The sequence below is a fragment of the Aythya ferina genome, assembly GCF_964211825.1.
Source record: "Aythya ferina genome assembly, chromosome: 1".
In the NCBI taxonomy this organism is placed as follows: Eukaryota; Metazoa; Chordata; class Aves; order Anseriformes; family Anatidae; genus Aythya; species Aythya ferina.
Window position 1 is genome coordinate 54035894 of NC_140296.1, and position 18164 is coordinate 54054057.

At 42.5% G+C, this 18164-nt stretch overlaps 1 protein-coding gene across 1 annotated transcript; it reads right to left on the minus strand.

Moving 5' to 3' along the window:
* Positions 1-1301: 1301 nt before the first annotated feature.
* DCT (dopachrome tautomerase) lies at positions 1302-17850 on the minus strand (the record flags this gene model as incomplete). Its single annotated transcript, XM_084506875.1, has 8 exons — positions 17541-17850; positions 11737-12036; positions 8787-8887; positions 7576-7742; positions 5064-5243; positions 4834-4969; positions 2906-3107; positions 1302-1483 (listed from the first exon to the last, which is right to left on the minus strand). Exons 1-8 carry the CDS (start codon positions 17839-17841, stop codon positions 1302-1304), a joined length of 1569 nt encoding a protein of 522 aa, XP_084363001.1. The 5' UTR covers positions 17842-17850.
* Positions 17851-18164: the final 314 nt, after the last annotated feature.

Genomic DNA, 18164 nt, shown 5'->3' on the forward strand with positions numbered 1-18164 from the left:
TCTGAGCACATGGTGAGCAAACCATGACTTTCATTTGCCCCAAAAGTCAATATTTTAAAAGTAAGTTTCATGAGTTATATATACGCAGTGCTATGTGAATACCTGCTGGTATATTCTTCCTAGTCTGCATAGCTAATATTGAGCAGGCCTTGAAGAAATATCGTAGAAATCATTACTAACTGGAATTTTTATTCAAGGCTACAAAAGAAAAAGAAAAAAAAAAAAAATTAAAAAAAAAATAGGAGTTTTTCTACAAGACTCAAGACTCACACTCTATACAAAATGCAAAATCAGAGCATTCAATTAATGCAACATTGTGCACCAAGCCTGACACAATCTGTTCAGGACTTAATTTTCTGTGTAGAAAACACAGGACAGCCACTGAAATGTCATCCAAGCCCCTGTTTAAATAAGGAAATATATAGGAAATGTATAAAGTAATATTTAAAACAGAGGTATAGAGAGTGCCATATCCAAACCCAATCCCCTATCTGCAGTCCTTGGTGATGAAAGCTCTCTCAATCTTGTTGACTTGAGCCCTGGGTCCCAGACTTTGGAAAGTATTTAATATTCACCAATTTATGAAACAATGCAGCAAAGCCAAAACAGAGAAGGCAAGCAGCATTTTCAACTTCTGTTACAGGTTCTGAACACAGGGGTAAAACTTTAAATCAAATTTTAGGAGAATTTGAGTTTGGAGGTTTATGTGCTACTAAAATCGTATTGATCAGAAATAATATATGGAATCATATAAAATAATATGATCCTACTTCTGGAGCAAACTTTAACCATGGAGTTCCCACAGTATTTTGCCAAAATTCATAAAACACTTTGAACCTCAAGAAAAAACTACATTATTCAGAGTATTTATTGACAACTGTAAAATAATATGTTATTCAAAGATATATGTAGAGTTTATAATTTTCAGCACATCCCAGGGCTTCTAAATGAAATCAAAATCACACTGAGATGAAAAAAAAAATATATTGCTTATTCAAGTTGGTTTTCATCTATTTTGATTCTTAGCTGTCTTGATCTAAATCTATAGAGGATGACTTCTGAATGTCACACTCCAGATAATGTCTGGTAATGAGAAAACCCTGGACTGTCTTGGGCCTTGCACATATGCACCCAGAGACTTTGTATATCACAATTCACAAGATAACTGGAAAACTAAATGAGAACAATGTAGTCAGCTGCCAAAGGTGTGTGTGATAAAGTTAGCTAAACTCAGCTAAGATCTGAATAAATCAATCAAGGTCATTTCCTACAAGAATAAGCAAGGAAACGAAGCAAGGGCACTAGGCTTCTCCCATGTACTTTTTGGGGCTGAAGCTCACATTCACAAGTGGTTCAAAACCTTTTCTTTGCCTTCGGTGCTGGAAAAGTACAAGCAGCAGAATGAGTATGGCCAAAGCTATAAAGGCTCCTCCAATCGTAGATCCAATCTTGACAGCCCATGCTTGGGTTTCTTCAAGTGAACCTGGAAATATGAAAAGTCTGGAGTGAGGGCAGCCCAAAACTTCATTTCTCAACTTGCTTGGAACGAAGCAAATATCCCACAGCCTGGTCATTACTATTAGTTGTGTGGCTAAGAGACCCAGTGGTGTCCACACGGGATGCACCTTGTAACCAACACGCATACCAGAACCAGAGATGTTTCCTGCCAGAGAAGTCTACAGCTGAATTTCAGCTCCAACCTTTCAAACAAAGTGTAGAGAATGGGAAAGATGCACAGTTGGAAGACTTCACAGTGAGCTAGTAATTTATTCATGTGGGAGTGGAGAAGCAGCAGAATCACAAGATGCCTTTGTTCCTCTCTGGGTAAGCCATTCCCAGGGGACAGCAACATTTCTAAAGCAGGAGCACAGACACTAGTCCAGAGAGAGGAAAACTGAATCTCCATAAAAGGGAAAGTTTCCCCTTTTTCAGGGAAATTCTGGGGCCACCCCTGAGAAAAGCGCTACCAAGGCAGCTAGCACATCTCCACAAGCCAAGGTTTCCCTGCATGAATGCAGCTTAAGGATGAGGGTTTCAATCTGTTGCAGTCTGTAGGCTTTTAAACAGTTTCCACAGATTAAAACCACAGATACACAGTAAATACTTAGAAGAAAATTCTGGCCACATAGGTCAGATAAAAACCTACTGCTTCTTGAGGGAATAGTGAGTTGGAGAAAGAAACTGCTCAGATTTAATCTTTGGTAAAGCAGCTTTCCTTACACTTTTACCTTCTATAAATATTTGCAGCTTGTGTTTCATATTTTGGATTTTGTGCATAAATACTTTGGTTTGAGGGGGAGAGAGGTGTGGAGATTGTCTTTATCTGATATGTGTCAAAGGTAATTTCAAATGAATACACAAACCCTTAGGCATATCACACTGAAAGGCATGGAAAATCTTTAAAATCAGGGTTTTATATTACAAAGCACCCAGATACATCTCTCCAAGAGATCCAGAGATTATCAGAGTGCATCCCTAATGGGTTTCATGGGACAACATAATTCAGCGCCCTGTGCAAAACAGGTATTTTCTAGTGACCTGCATTAGCCATACAAGCTCTCTGGCAGAGTGCCTGACCTCTGACAGGTTAAAGGATTGTAACAGACATCAGCAGTCCTGGGGAGAGGAGCCAAAATCAAAGCCTCCTTAGCCCCAAAGGAGCATTGCTGTCAGTGCCGGAGCAGTTCAAGCTCATGCATTTTGCTGCAGAGCAGGAAAAAACTAACTATATACATTCTTTTAATTACCACAGCTTATCTGGTGAGTTGTAACTACCTAAGCTACACAATGGAATTGCTAATGACCAGATGAACAGACCCATGCTTTTGTGAGCAGTGCATTATTTTCCAGATATCTGTGTCACTGAAATCTTGAGCTATCTCATCTCTTGGTCTCTGAGACATACCTGGCAGGTCAATGGCATAGGTGTAGCCAAGCTGCTCCGCAGTTTGGAAGAGTTGGTCATTGGTCACAGGAGGGAAAAAAGGGACCATATTGTACAGTCTGTTGTGACCGATGGGGGCCAGCTCCTCAGGCCAGGCATTGTCAGGGGGGTTAAACCGCTTCATCCACTCATCAAAGATGGCATCAGTGAAGGAGTGAAGAACCTGAAAATTCAGGCATAGATAGGCACACGTGTTTATTAAGCTCTTTCTGGACTCAAAAGGTTTTAAAGCGGTTCCCCAGTTCAAAGCATGTCTTGAGAAAACCATATGAGTGATAAGAAGTGTAGAAGGTGCAGAGACACTCATGACCTGAGAGCTGGCAGACATGACCTAAGGTTGCAGCCTCCCCTTCACAAACACAACAGTTGTGTCACCTGAAGTCACAATGGGGCTCATGCTGTCACTCGGAGTCCTGGGGATGCTGAAATTCTGCCTGCCACTTCCCAGGCTGGGGACCAGCCGACACAGTTCCTGAAGGACCCACCAGCTCGCATGTTCCCCCACCAGAGAGACAGCAGCAGCATGGGGGTAAATACACTCTCACCTACGGTGGCAGCAGCTTTTAAAAGAGAGAGAGGAGGGTAATCTAATTCAGGTGGGATTTACAAAATGGGAAACCAGAAAAAAATGTGAGAGTCGAGTAAATTAATCTTCTTCATGAGACATTTTGCTATATACTTTCTTGTTGCTGTACTGTATAGCGAGCTCTTCCTCTGGACAGTTTGGTATCAGCTGGCAGTGAATAGGCAGGTCCTACCTCTCACTTGAGGGCCCACTGAGTTTATTCAGGTAAACGTACCTCTCAAACCTATTTTTCTCTCTCTCATCTTAACATGAAGAAGAAATAACAGGAAATTTGATTCCTTCATCCTCATTTTATAGTATGTCACCAGCTCCACATCTCCAGGTACCCACAAATTGATCCTGTCCAGTGAGCTTATCAGTCTATAAAACACTAATACAGACAGTTGTCTTCAAGTTGAGTTCAGAAAACTAGTATAATTAGTTGGGGCTATTTAAATTAATTTCTGGTGTACTTACATTTTTCATGTGCTATCCTGAAAGAAAATTAGAAACTATCTTATTGAAAATAATCCTTCATATAAAATTATAGAGTAGTGAAACAAAGATTGGACTGTTTAAGTAGGAATTCATGTAGGAATTCAAGAATTATGAAGGAAATAAACTAGAGAACCACTACATAAGTATTTGGTATAATTTCCCCAACAAAAGACTGCAACCTTAAAATAAAGGTAAGAAAGAAAGAAATTGTATTAGAATTTCTCTATATAATCACCATTGTTTAATCTAACAAAGAGGAAAAGAAATTGGCATGAATTTATTAGATAAGGAAGACATGTAGCAGTCAGCTGCTGGCTTTTTATTTGCACATAGCTGTTCATGCTGCTCACTGCACTGCAGTACTGTACTAACACAGCAGTGAAATCACGTTAGTTCTACTCCCCAAGTGACCCTGAAATTAGATGTGCTTCATGTTAGATAGTGAAGTTTGAAACAAAGAAACAAACTCAGTCTACTGCTCTAAAATAATTAACCCAATTTTCCGGTTTTTCTTGTTGCTGTAAGACTTCTGGTAAAAGACGTTAAATTTAGATACCACCTAATGAAAGAATTCAGGGCAGCGTGACTTGGAATAGCAGCTTTTCTCCCTAGAAACTTATTTTATGTCTCACAAATGACCCTGAGATTTCTTCCATCTTTATTTGACCATCATACGAGTGTGGCAGAGTTCAAGAACAGAGGATTTTTATATTTAAAAGACTCATTTTTATGGGATTCATTTTACTTCTATTGCTGCTAATCTCTGGTGAGATAGCTGCCTTGGAGCCACAGCCACTGACATTTTTCTTGGGGGAAAAGGCCATACCACAAAGATGGGATCATTGGCAGCTGCATGAGGGAGAACACTGGTCCCATTCAGGAAAGAGTGAGCCAAATTATGGAGGCTCAGCATCGGCGAGTTCAGGGCTCCCTCTGGTTTATTGAAGCCTTCCAGTGCATTCCTGTGGACAGGTGAAAGGTGCAATTAGTAACCATAGTTTGCTGATGGACACACAAATGAAAAATACCCATGACCCAGCTGGCTCTAGGACAAACCTGAAGCTGAAACTGGAATTGCGGAAAAATGGGGGGCTGTCGAACTCCTGCAGGGAAAGGCACCTCCTGACATCTTCCACAGTGGGCAACTGCTCGCCCGAGTTCCTCTGCGGCCTCCGCCGCAGTGGCCCCTCATCACTCCCGTTGCACAGTGTCACCAGGCGGTTGTAATCATCCAAGCTGAGCGTGAAACAGAAAGAGGCACAAGTTAGGGAAAGGTGGTGAAGCCAGGCTTGTAGGCTTTTTTTCATGTAGCATAAAAGACAAACAGGTTGACCAGTCAGGTTGTGAGGTATCCTTGGAGATCTTCAAAAGCCACTAGGACATGGTCCTGGGAAACCTGCTCTGGATGGCCCTGCTGTAGCATGGGGTGGATCATATGAGCTCCATAGGTTCCTGCCAACCTCAACCATGCTGTGATGCTGTGATTCTGGGGCCCCAGCTGCAGGTGCGAGAGAGCAGAGCTTAGGGACAGACACCCCATGGGGAGGCACAGTTCACTTCCCATAGAATGGAAGCTGAAGTTATTGCTGAACTGCCAGTCCTGAACAATGACAATTTTTTTCTAACTCAATAAAAAGCAAAAAAGCAGAAAAGTCCTACTGTGGGTTGTGGTAGAGAAAAGCAATATATGACACAAAACCGATTTTCAGTTTCCATCCTTCATCCCTTTTAGAAGAAAAGCAACTGCAATGCATTGCACCTTCTTTTTCAGGACCTCAATGACAGTCTGCTGTTGCAGGGGCTGCCTACTAGTTAGTGAGGGGAAACTCTCTAGTATTAGGGACAGGAAGAGGGACAGAGGATGAGAAAAATGTAACACTCAGGAAAAAAAAATCTGTGTTATTTAACAAAAAATGGAATTTTCATAAACTCCTTCTCTCTTTAACTTTAGCAAGGCAAAAATTTACTCATTCCAGTTTCCAAGAAAAAAAAAAAAATCTTAGAGAAAAAGTAGGGACCAGGGTTAAAGCCAACTGGTGCCTTTAAAGCTAGAAATTCAAGTAGCACTTTAGATACCCAGATAAAGAGACTTTCCTGTAAAGCCTTGAGCTCTCAGTACCTTCATCTGGCTGGCTCCACACGGCCCCAGATCTGACTGGAGCTGATACGAGCATTAGAACTGGCAGTGTCCTATGTCATACTGCCCCGGTCCTGGGCATGAACACATCATCAAAGCCCTGCACTTAAACAAATCAATATATGCCTACTAATAGCTGGCAGCAAGAATGTTGTTATCTTTATGTTCTTTCCTGTGTGAAGTCTTGGCCACTTCAAGGTCAGTCACTGAATCAAAATCACAGAATGGCTTGGGTGAGAAGAGACCTTAAAAATCACCTCATTACAACCCCTCTTCCATGGGCAGGGACATCTCCCACCACACCGGGCTGCCCAAAGCCCCATCCAGCCTGGCCTTGAGCACCTCCAGGGATGGGGCACCACAGATTCTGTGGGCAACCTGCACCAGTGCCTCACCACTCTCATAGTAAAGAAGAAGACAAAGAGTCCCTCCCCAGCTTTCCTGTAGGCCCTCTTTTGTTATTAGAAGACCACCATAAAGCCTCCCAGGAGCCTTCTCTTCTCCAGGATGAACAACCCCAACTCCCTCAGCCTGTCTTCATAGGAGAGGTGCTCCAGCCCTCTGAGCATCCTCATCGCCCTTCTCTGTACTCATTCTCACACTTCCATGTTCTTCTTGTGCTGGGGGACTTCAGAGTTGAATGTAGCACTCCAGATGGGGTCTCACAGGAACAGAGTAGAGGAGCAGAATTACCTCCCTTGACCTGCTGGCCATGCTTCTTTTGATACAGCCCAGGATAAGGCTGGCTTTCTGTGCTGCAAGTGCACATTGCTGGCTCATATTCAGTTTTTCTTTAACCAACATCCCAAAGTCTTTCTCTGCAGGGCTGCTCTCTATCCACTCGTTGTCCAGCCTTCATTCACATTTGGGATTACCCCAGTTCGGGTGGTCCCCAATACAGACCACATTGCTGAAAAAGATGTTAAATAGTACCCGTCCCAGTACAGGCCCCTTAGGGACACCACTCATCACTGGTCTCCACCTGGACATCAATCCATTGACTGCAACTCTTTGAATGCAACCATCCAGACAATTCCTTACCTACTGAGTGGTTCATACATCAAATCCATGTCTCTCCATTTTAGACAGGACAGTGCCAAATGCTTTTCACAAGTCCAGGTAGGTGATGTTAGTTGCTCTTCCCTTCTGCTGTAATTCCATCACTGAGGGCGAACAATTTGTCAGGCCTTTAGTGAAGTCATGGTGGCTGTCACTAATCATCTGTGTTTTCCATGTGTTAGCAAAGTTTTGAGGAGTCCCACAATTTCCAGGAGTGCTATAGTTTCCATAGTTCCCAAAGCCACTCTAAATATATCAGAGTTAGGATCTCACCCTATACAAGGAAACAGATTTCTCAGCCCACCTCTTACTTTCTATAATGCCAAAACAAGATTTGGTCAGTACACAGGCTTGCCCTAGGTATTCCAGTACCTGTTACAAACTATTTGCCACCGGGAGAATCTGGAATTCAGGCTGATTAGCCCCAGGTCATCTGGCCGCGATGCTCCAAAGAGCTGGTCTGTGCACACATCACACACATTTCTACCCGTGGCAAAGTCCCAGTAGGGCAGTGCGAAGGAGTCATTGCCCAGCAGTCGCTGCAATGGACAGAAACACGTTAGTGGAGAATCACCTTCAAAGGAAAGAGAAAGAAATTGATTCCTGTGAGTCATCGCTGGGCATCCTGTATTCTGCTTTGCACTTGAAGGCAACTACACACACTTCATAGTGCTGCTCCAACTGCTTTCAAAAGACTGGGGCGTTGAGCAAGTCCTAGCAAACACATTATAACTGGTTAATCTACTGTTAGATTGCCCTTTTTTTTGGCCATGTTAGCTCTTGTACCAACTGAGAGACTGAGCAGGAAAGCAGAAGCAGAGATTAATTGAGCCTTAAACAACTAAGAGGCTTTCTGATTGATGCAAGTGGGTAATGGGTAAAATTGTGTGTGTGGTTTGCTTTTATTCCAGCAAGGCTAGCCCTGGGGAAGAATCTGAATTTTTACTAATAGAGGAATACAGTGTATTTGCTTGTATTTGCTTGTTAGATACAATTTCATGCAAGAAAGATCCTGCAATTATTTAGACACCAACCATGTTCATTAGAGATCTGCAAGGCTGACATACAGCAACACTGTTGATGTAGAAATACTGCAAATGGAAACGAGTCAGTGCTTGGGCAACTGACTGCCGGGTACATTAATGTATATTTATTTAAAATATCTACACCTAAATATAGGAAAATATAGAATCTATAACATGGTGTATTTAAAGAGGGTAATATTTGGTGTTGCCTTCCAGCTTGCTGTCTGCTTTCCAGCAGACATTATTAACAGGTTTTACATGTAAGTGTTTCTTTGATTTTATTAATGAATTGTGCTAATTCGTATCTTCTGCTCTCTGTTGTAAAAAAGAAAAATCTCCAATATAACCTTCACGTCGTTGTTCACAGTAAGAAACTGTGAACTGTATCAAAAACATTAATTTCCCTTTAGATAAAAAGGATCAGTGAGCAAACACTCTTGAGAGTTTGTGAAAGAATCAGTCCTAGGAAATAACTTATCCTAGGCTGAAGCAACAAAGACGTGCAGTGCAGCAGAAGAGAGAAGCTGTATGAGGAAAGGAAGAAGCTGTTTAGCTAACCTGCAGGTCTCTCTCCAGCAACAGCAAATGGTACCTATGCCAAGTCACAAAGGCAGGTCCTTGATGGGAGAAATCAATAGCTGTGAAGGGACGGCCTGGCCCTACAAAGGGAAGATAAAATAAGCACTTCAGCACCAAATGAAGCCAGAAATAAAGACAGCGCCTTCTTCTGTTGCCCTCAGCTGAGTTACATAAAAACCTGCAGCTCTGCACCTTTGCAAAGAGCACACAGGTCAGAAGCTGCAACACTTACAGGGGACAAGTGAAACTCCTCTGAGGATACTGACTTCAGTGCTTCCCAAAACTTCACACTCCCCAAAAAGTTGGATATTGTGCAAGTTTCTTCACATTTTTATAGATCTTTTTAAGAAACTGTCTTACTGTCAAAAATCTTAGCTACTTGCTAACATGTACCACTTTGTCTCATTCTCTTGTTCAACAGCAGGACTTACACAGTGTACCTATCAAGAGAAACTCAACACTTCCCATAACCTGCCAACAGCAATTCAATATGTCCTTTGCCACTTTTCTTCAAATCCTGATTGTTATTTCTCTTCAGGCTTCTGCTAGTTCCCACTGCAGAAGCTAGTGAGGGAGACAGCTAAAGCAATGAGAGGTTTCTGCAGTGATTCACAAGGAGGAGAAGCAGGAATCTGGGAAGGGAAATTTGGTGGTGTTAAGCTTTTTGCTACAGTCCTGGCCACTTTTTCCCTTACTGTACATGAGAACCTCAGCAAAAGAGCTACCCCCACAATTTCAACAATCCTCAGTAAATTCTCATGGTATTTTTTTTTCCAAAAGTGTAATGACAAAATAGTTCCTTCTTAGTTTAGCTCACTGATTGTACCTCCTTTTCTTTTTTTTTTCAGATAAATTCTTATCTTAGCAAAAACATGCTACTTGATGCAACATAGCTGAACCCTCAGTGAAAGAAAATGCAAAGCTGCCTGTAATGCCTTAATGCTTGCTTTGTACCTAAATATTATTTTCCAAGCAGATCATAAAGTCTAGTCGCATTTTTTGAATTAAATCTCATGCTAGATTTCAGGAGAAATTCAGACTGTTTCATTCTATAAATCCAATGAATTTAGGGGTTTCTCCTGAGGTTCACTAATAAACCTAATCTTATTTCCTTGCAGGACTACATAATTTTGTAGTGTCCAACAGGCTAAAATAGCTGTAGTCATAATGAAAAAAAAAAAAAAAAAAAAAAAAAAAAAAAAAAAAGAGGCAGAACAAAAAACTGCTTCCACAAGAACAGGTCCTCAGGCATCAGCTGTTTGATCTGACAGCACAGGTTCCCACCCTGATGTTTCTCAGAATACAGAATGCTTCACGGTGTCTGAGTGACAGTATTGGAGGTGAGCAACTCTCTCAGAAGAGTTTTTGATTGACATCTGTCTGATACAGCATATGTTTCTGAATATGATAATCCAGCAGGTTTTTAAAGTATACATTTTTAAGCAGAAAAAATCTTCATAAAGAACACACACAATGGAAATGTCTTTCGATGGGTACTTGGTTCAGAAAGATTGAAAAGGTTTTCTAATTAATCCCCTAATTTCTACTCAAAATTAACCCGCTTGTCTCCTTGCTCAAGTCATCACAGGCATGGAAATACAAATTTATGGATCTCTACAAAGACAAATTAGTTATCATTCATGGTTTTATTTTTAACAAGAAATATTTCAGACACTTATCAATTCTGCAATAAGGGTTTCAGCAAAATACCACATACAAAATCTGCTTCAAATCCCGCCTACATTTCCTTGATGTAACCAACCTAATACACTCCCATCCTAATTTTGATATCCAATCATCTGACCTTTCCCATATTTGTCTTTAAAACAGCATTTGGAGAAGAGCAACACAGTGGGAGAAACTACACCATACACATGAGAAATAAGACACTGAAAGACGAGGGGCCTCAAACCACATTTGGATTTGCTTATTGCTTCAGCAAGCTTTAACCCACATGTGGGTTTATTTATCTCTGCAGCAGCAGTGAAAGTTGCTTCTTCCCTTTTCCACATGACTGTACCATTGCCTGAAGGACCTTTGCTTTTGGTAGGCCAGAGAAAGCTTCATTCAGTCCTGTAAAATGGGACAGTGTCAGAAAGGGAAATGAGAAAACCAGATGCGGGGTAGAAGATACCCTCTAGCAAGAAGGTAAATGTGGGTAAATTTCACGGGCTGTCTCACTCAGATGGAGACACTTGAATGCTAAATTCCACAGCCTGCATGTAGCTCTGCTGGGTAGAAAAGCCATACTGCTGCCTCTTCCTGAGGGACCAGGGCTCTGTGAAATGGGGCCGGCATAAATACTTCAGTCTAGAAGAGCCATGAGGACTAGGAATCCTGATTTGGGAGAAAGTGTGAAGATGATAGATGCCTAAACATCTAACCTAGTTAGTTTTTAAAAGCTATCTGTGGTTGTTCAGGCAAATCCCACCCTTAGTGACTTGCTGAAGGCCACAGAAAGCAGTAGCACTCCAGTCCCCAAAATCTGGATGGTCTCTGCCTTCACCATTGCAGAGCCTCCTTCCCACTGCTCCTGCATCTACCTTATACTCTAGACTGGGAATGTCTTTTTGAAAGGGATCACTGCCTGACCATGCTTTGGTTCACCCAAGAGAGTAACCTGGGAGCCCGTAAACTGCCTGCCTGTCAGATAGAAGAGACATCAAAGTGCAGCTGGTGTGCACTCTGATGCCTGGGGGAGTTCAGTCACCGGGACCAGACTGCAACAGGTCTGAAGCAGGTCCGAACTGCCCCCAAATGCAGATGTCCACCAGATCCCCAGCACCAAATATTTTACTGCAGAGACCTCTTACTGGGCTTCACTGCTTGCTAAAGTATCCCAGCTGTATTAAACATACTTACCCTTGTTCAGCAATACTTTTTATCCTCTCCTTTACCTGCAAAGCCCTTGGGTAAGAAAAGCACTAACCTAGCAGTGTGTCTCTGACTGAGTAGTAATGAAGCCAGACAAAGTAGTTATAAATGCTACAATTGGCAATTTGCGGTTCCTCTCCAGTGGGACCAAGCAGACTTATCCGGTGCTGAGTTGTAATTACATAGTCTGGGTGAATGGTAGTCTTTGCACGGTCTAGAGCATCGAAGAACTGCTCCCTCTCCTCTGCTGTCAAGGAATGGATGTTCTTCCTGACAACTGGCGGCTTCCTGACATTGCAGTCGAGGCCAGTCCAGCCAAATTTGCAGTCACCACAGTTGTAGCCAGCAAAGTTTCCTGAATAAAGAGGGAGAGAGCAGTCATGAAAACATGAAATGGAGAGAACTAACACTAAAATGCAGAAGAATTATGAATCATCTTTCTTTTTCCCCAGACATTTCAATTCCTGGAAGGGACAGCAGCTGAGCAGACTGGCAGCTCTGCCAACTGGTTAACTAGAAGGATGGCTCGCTTCCCAGAGCCACAGCAGGGCCAAGAATCACACTCAGCTGGTTGGGGAGGCTAAGCACTGGATAATGGGCTTGATGCCCCAAGGCGCTAAGAGCTCCATGAAGCCTTCAGGCATGTGAGGAGTCTCACTGAACAGAGAGTTAAGCACTTCAGGTTAAGCAGGTGATTAAATGCTTTGCTTGATTGGCCCTCAAGTACTCCCAGACTTCCAGGATTAAACCCAAAAAACAGCTCACATGGATATTTAAACACAGAGAAAGATCCCCAAACAAAACAAAACAAATGCAATAAATAAATAAATAAATATAATGAATAAATAAATATAATAAATAAATAAATAAAATAAGCAGTTCTTTTAAGGGCAAAGCCCAGGGAACACCAATGTCCATTCACAGTGTATCTGGCAACCAGCACAGCCCAGGACATGCACCAGAGGTGCTGCCAGTCACACTTTAAGCATTATTAAATAGCGTTGAAATTAGAGCCTGAGAAATAGGGTGACACTGTCATTTCTCGCTGGCACCATTCCTTAGGCAAGTAATCGGGTCCACTCCAGGCTATCAACTCAGATCCCCTGACATGGCGGTAGAGACCAGGGGGACAGAGCTCGCTTTAAGCACAGCACAGGCACCATGGCCTCCTGCCCGCTGTGGCAGGGCGCCAGAAGCAGCAGAAAGGCCCCACTGCAGCTCCCAGACCTGTGCTGGGGGACAGGGCCATGACCACTCTGTCAGCACACGCCTGTGAAGTTTGCGAAGCAGTGGTGTGGGATAATGGGCATTGCTGCCCGGGGCAAGCAGGGCATAGAGAGACAAACAGGGCTCCTCTGAGATCTCCCCTCCTTTCTCCAGAACGTGCACTGAGACTCTTTGTGACCCCACGTACCCACAAACACTCCACAAAGACCATACCAACCCTCTTCCAAAGTGCCATAAAACCTCACTGCTCCCCACACATCTGTGCTGCCACACCCAGGATGAGCCTGGGGCTAATACAGAAACTGGGAAGTGGCTTGTGAAGAGCTCCTGGACTAGCAGACATCCCTAGGCCATAGGCATGAGACTGTGAGTAAAACAATGGATAACACTAAAGATTTCAGATTGTCAGGGGCTGTAGGGCTTATTATGAATTTCAAAGATCCCCAAGGTTACAAGGGAGGCTGTGTAGCTTAGGGCCTGTTACCCGTCAGGCTGTGTAGCTAATGGCTAGCTCTAGGATGAGGGATGCTGAGCTGTAAACATATGTGACAGACACTAGGAGGTTGTGAGGGTGCTTAACTACAGGTTCAGAGAGTTTGTGGCTACTTCAGAGGCAATGAGATCAATAAACTATCATGAAGCTTAGGACCAGCTTAAGGACTACAAGAGTGAAGACTTCAACCAGGTCTTGGATTGTGCAAAGCCTGATGGCATACCATGAGGAGAGTTTATGGCTTACCTTCCTTCCCCATGTTTTCTTTAAACACTTCTATAAAAGATGCACTAATAGTTCAGTACACATCTATATGCCAATCTCAGAAAGTGGTGGGAAAAAAAAATATTAACAATAATTATTTTTAACTTCTCAGTGAACTCAGACTATGTCATATAAACATCATGATCTGTACTAGCAACCACATGACTGACTGCAGTAGTCTTTTCACAATAATCTTCTGTAGTGTTTTTTGTTTTTTGTTTTAGGTGTTGCAACAGATCTGTATCCCATTACTACAACTTTATCCTTTAGAACTCAAAATAGCATTTAGTTCATGTCTTCTTAATCAGTATTCTTCTAAACCAAATTGAACTATCCAACTGCAATACTTTTTTTTTTTTTTTATTTAGCCACAAGTGTCCATTTTCAGGGTCTATTAAATCAGTGCACCCAACATTTTGCCTAATTCAACACGTACAGCTTGTATGCAATAAGTACAACATGTACAAATGACCATATTCCCTTTCACATATTATAGCACTCTGTCAGAAACTGTCATTAGGCCATTGCAGTTTAAGAATTAATATTAGGTTGACTGAAATGAATTGCAGAATGCACATAATGGATTCAAAACTGAAATTAGACAGGAACTAAACATTCTTTGTTACCTCCCGGCTACATTCAAGCCATAACCACAGCTTTTTTCTAGAGATATTTTTGTTGTTAACAACACATTGCATGAAACATACAGCAAGCAGCATCCTGACAACAGCCTTACAATTGTATTCTTGATCATGGCTTTTTGTAAAAAAATGGAAGTAAAGCTGGATCTTTCTGTTTTACTAATCTTATTCTGTTGCATTTGTCTCTGCTTAAGGAAAGACATTATTGTCTGTTAAAGCCTAAAAATTGAAAGGAAATGCTTTGTCTGTTTGTCTCTTTTCCGCAGAAAAATTAAATGAATTAAAAACTATAAAAATAATCTGGCCCCATGCTAACTAACCAATCACCACTGTTGGTTTGTGTTTGGGATTTTCATTTCTTCAGAAATGTTCAGCACCCAGACCTAGGTGGAGATGACTTTCAGAAATTTTTCCTCAATTAACAGCTACAGCATATGGCCAAATTTTCCTTCATCTTTATCAAGTTTCTAGCAAAATTCAAATTGAGCACTTACTGCAAGAAATCTAGCATCCCCATATGGTAAATACAGGCTCCTCTTCCTCTGAGCTCCTCCAGGCTTCCTACCATACGGCCACCAGCTATGAGACATGTTTAAATGGTGCTATCTAAACAAATGTGAAAAGCTACACAGGAGATGCAGTTTCCATAGCTATTGCTTATGCTACATTTGAACAATAAATTAAATGGTGACAAGATAGCACTGGAACGCAGTTGTTTATATTGTTAAAACTTTAGACAGAGCCTTGGCATGGTCTGTCCAGGAACCATTTCAGATAGGTGGTCTGCACACAAAGTTCATTCAATAAGATGCTTTAATAGTACAGATGTGCACTGTTCCATGTCCCTTCAAATGAGGATATTTAATTTACTGTGATAGGTACCATAACCATAGATGCCTAATGAAAAACACACATCATACCATTTAAAACTCTGGTGTGCAGACAGGCAACCAGTGCAAAACAGTTTTATACACATATATATATATACATACACCAATAGACACAGACTCACAATCACCACCAATGTAAATACATCAACTCTAATTCAAACCTCATTCAGTCATTAATTAACTTTTAGCATTATTCTAGAAATGCCTTTGCATGAAGCATCAAGCTGACCACAGCAGAAGCAAGCCCAGGAAACCTTTCTTAAAATCATCTTTAAGGCTGCCACCTTAATGTTTTGTCACTGGTATGTTTAGAAAACGAAGACTGCAAGGAGAATGAAGTATACAACAAGGAATATATGAGAGAGAGAAAGAGGAAAGAGAGAGAAGGAGAGAGTAGAAGCAGAATGAAACAGATTTAAAAAGCTGATATCAAACAGCTCAGCAGAAGGAAGGCAGTGAGAGACTACCCGACATTACAGCTGTGTAACCTAGGACACAGACCAGCAAATATCAAATGATGGTATTTACCTTTATTTGGACAAACAAATTAATCTCTGCCCACACTGCTCCCCACTTCACTCACAGGTTTTAATGCCCTAACTACACAGACTTCATAAATATTATTATATGCCCACATGCTTTGGCGCTCTTCCGACTTGGGATCTGTGCCTAAATGTGATGCCTGAGTTTAGTTTTAGAGGTATGTAAGAACCTTTAAAATGAAAAAAAAAAAAAAAAAAAACATATATATATATCCATTTTTTTTGTAAAGTGTCTGGAAAAGTACTTCCACACAAGCATTTGAAATCTAGTCAAAGCAAGAGATAAAATTTGATTTATAGCTTATTGTCTGTTGCTATTGTTTCAGACAAACCTCAATAACACCATCTATCCACTTAAGTCATCTGCCACCACCTCTCTGCTTTCAGTTCATAACAGCATTGCAAAACTTAACCTCATGGACTGAAATCTTCTGCTATGTGTCTTTCTCAGATTGATTTGGGCCTTTCTGATAGCAAGGGCCAAGGTGTATTTTAGATAAAATAGGTCAGCTATTTCTAAGAATCATATTGAAGGAAAGTAGGCTATTCTTAATATGTTGGACACTTCAAACAACATTATATATCCAACAAGAAATGCCAGGCTGCATTTGAAATCCGTCTAGCAAGTACTGTCAGTGCTGGAGACATGCTTTTTAAATGGGGATAATATTGGTAGTAGGGGCACGACTGGTCCAGATGAGTCTTGGAGGTCTCTTCCAACCTTAATGTTTCTGTGATTCTAGGACTCCTGACACCACACCCTGCCAGCCCTGCAGAGAGCCAGGGCTGAGGTTGGGCTCCTGCTCATTTTAACCCTCCTTAAACAAGGGCTGCTCTTGAAAAAAAAAAAGGACCTGCCTCCTTACCTTGCCATGACCTCACCTTCCTATTCCTTTCCTGGTCCCTAGTACAGGAAAACCTGTCCATTTGGGCTGGGTTAGCTTTCAAGCATATCAGCTCCCTGATTCATTTTGCCTCCCAGTGGGTGAAGTCAAAGGAAAAAGACAGGGTGGCCTCTTCGGCAGTCATGCAATGCTGAACACAGCACTGAAATGTCTAAAACTCTGTGGAAGAAGGGTGATGAAGGACTACAGGAACAACTTTAGGGACAGAAAGGAAAGCCCAAAAGACTACCTAAGAGAAAATGTTTTTGTTGATGTTGTTGTTGTTGTTTTAAGAGAAAACGCTCTTGAACTGAAAGCCCTGTACAGTACTATCGGGGCTTGGCCATAAAGATGACAACATTTTTAGGAAAGTGATAATTCTCAAAGCTTTCTAAGAATCATAGAATCATTTAGGTTAGAAAAGACCTTCAAGATCATCAAAACCAACAACCTAGCACTACCAAGTCCTCCACTGACCCGTGTCCCTTACTACCACATCCACATGTTTTTAAAATACCTCCAGTGACAGGGAATCCACCACGTCCCTGGGCAGCCTGTTCCAATGCTTGACTGCTTTCTCTGTGAAGAAATTCTTCCCCATATCCAAGTCAAACCTCCCCTGGTGCAACCTGAGGCCATTGTCTCACGTCCTATCACTTGTCACCTAGGAAAAGAGACCAACACCCTCCTTGCTGCAGCCTCCTTTCAGGTAGCTGTAGAGGGCAACAAGGTCTCCCCTCAGCCTCGTTTTCTGCAGACTGAACTGCCCCATTTCCCTCAGCCACTCCTCATATGTCTTGGGTACTAGTCCCTTTGCCAGCTTCTTGATGCCTTATGCCATCTGGGATGTTTCTGGCCTTCACAAAACAGCTAGCAGACACATTCATCCCCATCCCCTCACCTCACGGCTGCACTCACCTGTGCACCAACAGCTCTCGTTGAAGAACTTGAGGGGCCACCATTCCCGGTCATCCACATTTCGAAGAGTGTAGGGGCCACTCCAGGGCTGAGTGTCCACCTGTACCCCCTGGCAGCGTCCTCTGCCCTGCAGGGACCCACACACGTTGCCTGGCTCCGGCCCCAAGGCCGGGCAGCAGCGCTTTGACCGAATGGCCTCCACCGTCATGCAGACACGGGGGAACTGTGCCTCTGCCCCACGGGGACAACAGCAGCTCAGGCAGCTCAGCACAGCCCAAAAAAGCCACCTCAGGGCACCCATTGCTGCTGGGTGCAGCCTGGACCCGAGTGAGGGGAGCACAGAGCTCTCCTCTGTGGGACAACCTGGCCTGGCAGCAGCTCCCCTGGGATAATCGCTCTCACTGCTGAGGATGCTGGTGTCGGGTGTTTGTTTAATCCTGGTCTCTAATTGCCTTGAATGTGGTTCAAAAGCCAGGAGCTTTGGCTCAGCAGTGCCTGCCCAACAGCCACAGCTTTGAGCGGGGCTTATATCGAGGTTGGGAGAAGCCCTCATTAGAGGGATTAGCACGGCACAAATCCTCGTGTTTTGCACATGACATCAAGGGCAGAAAAGACGCCAGCGTG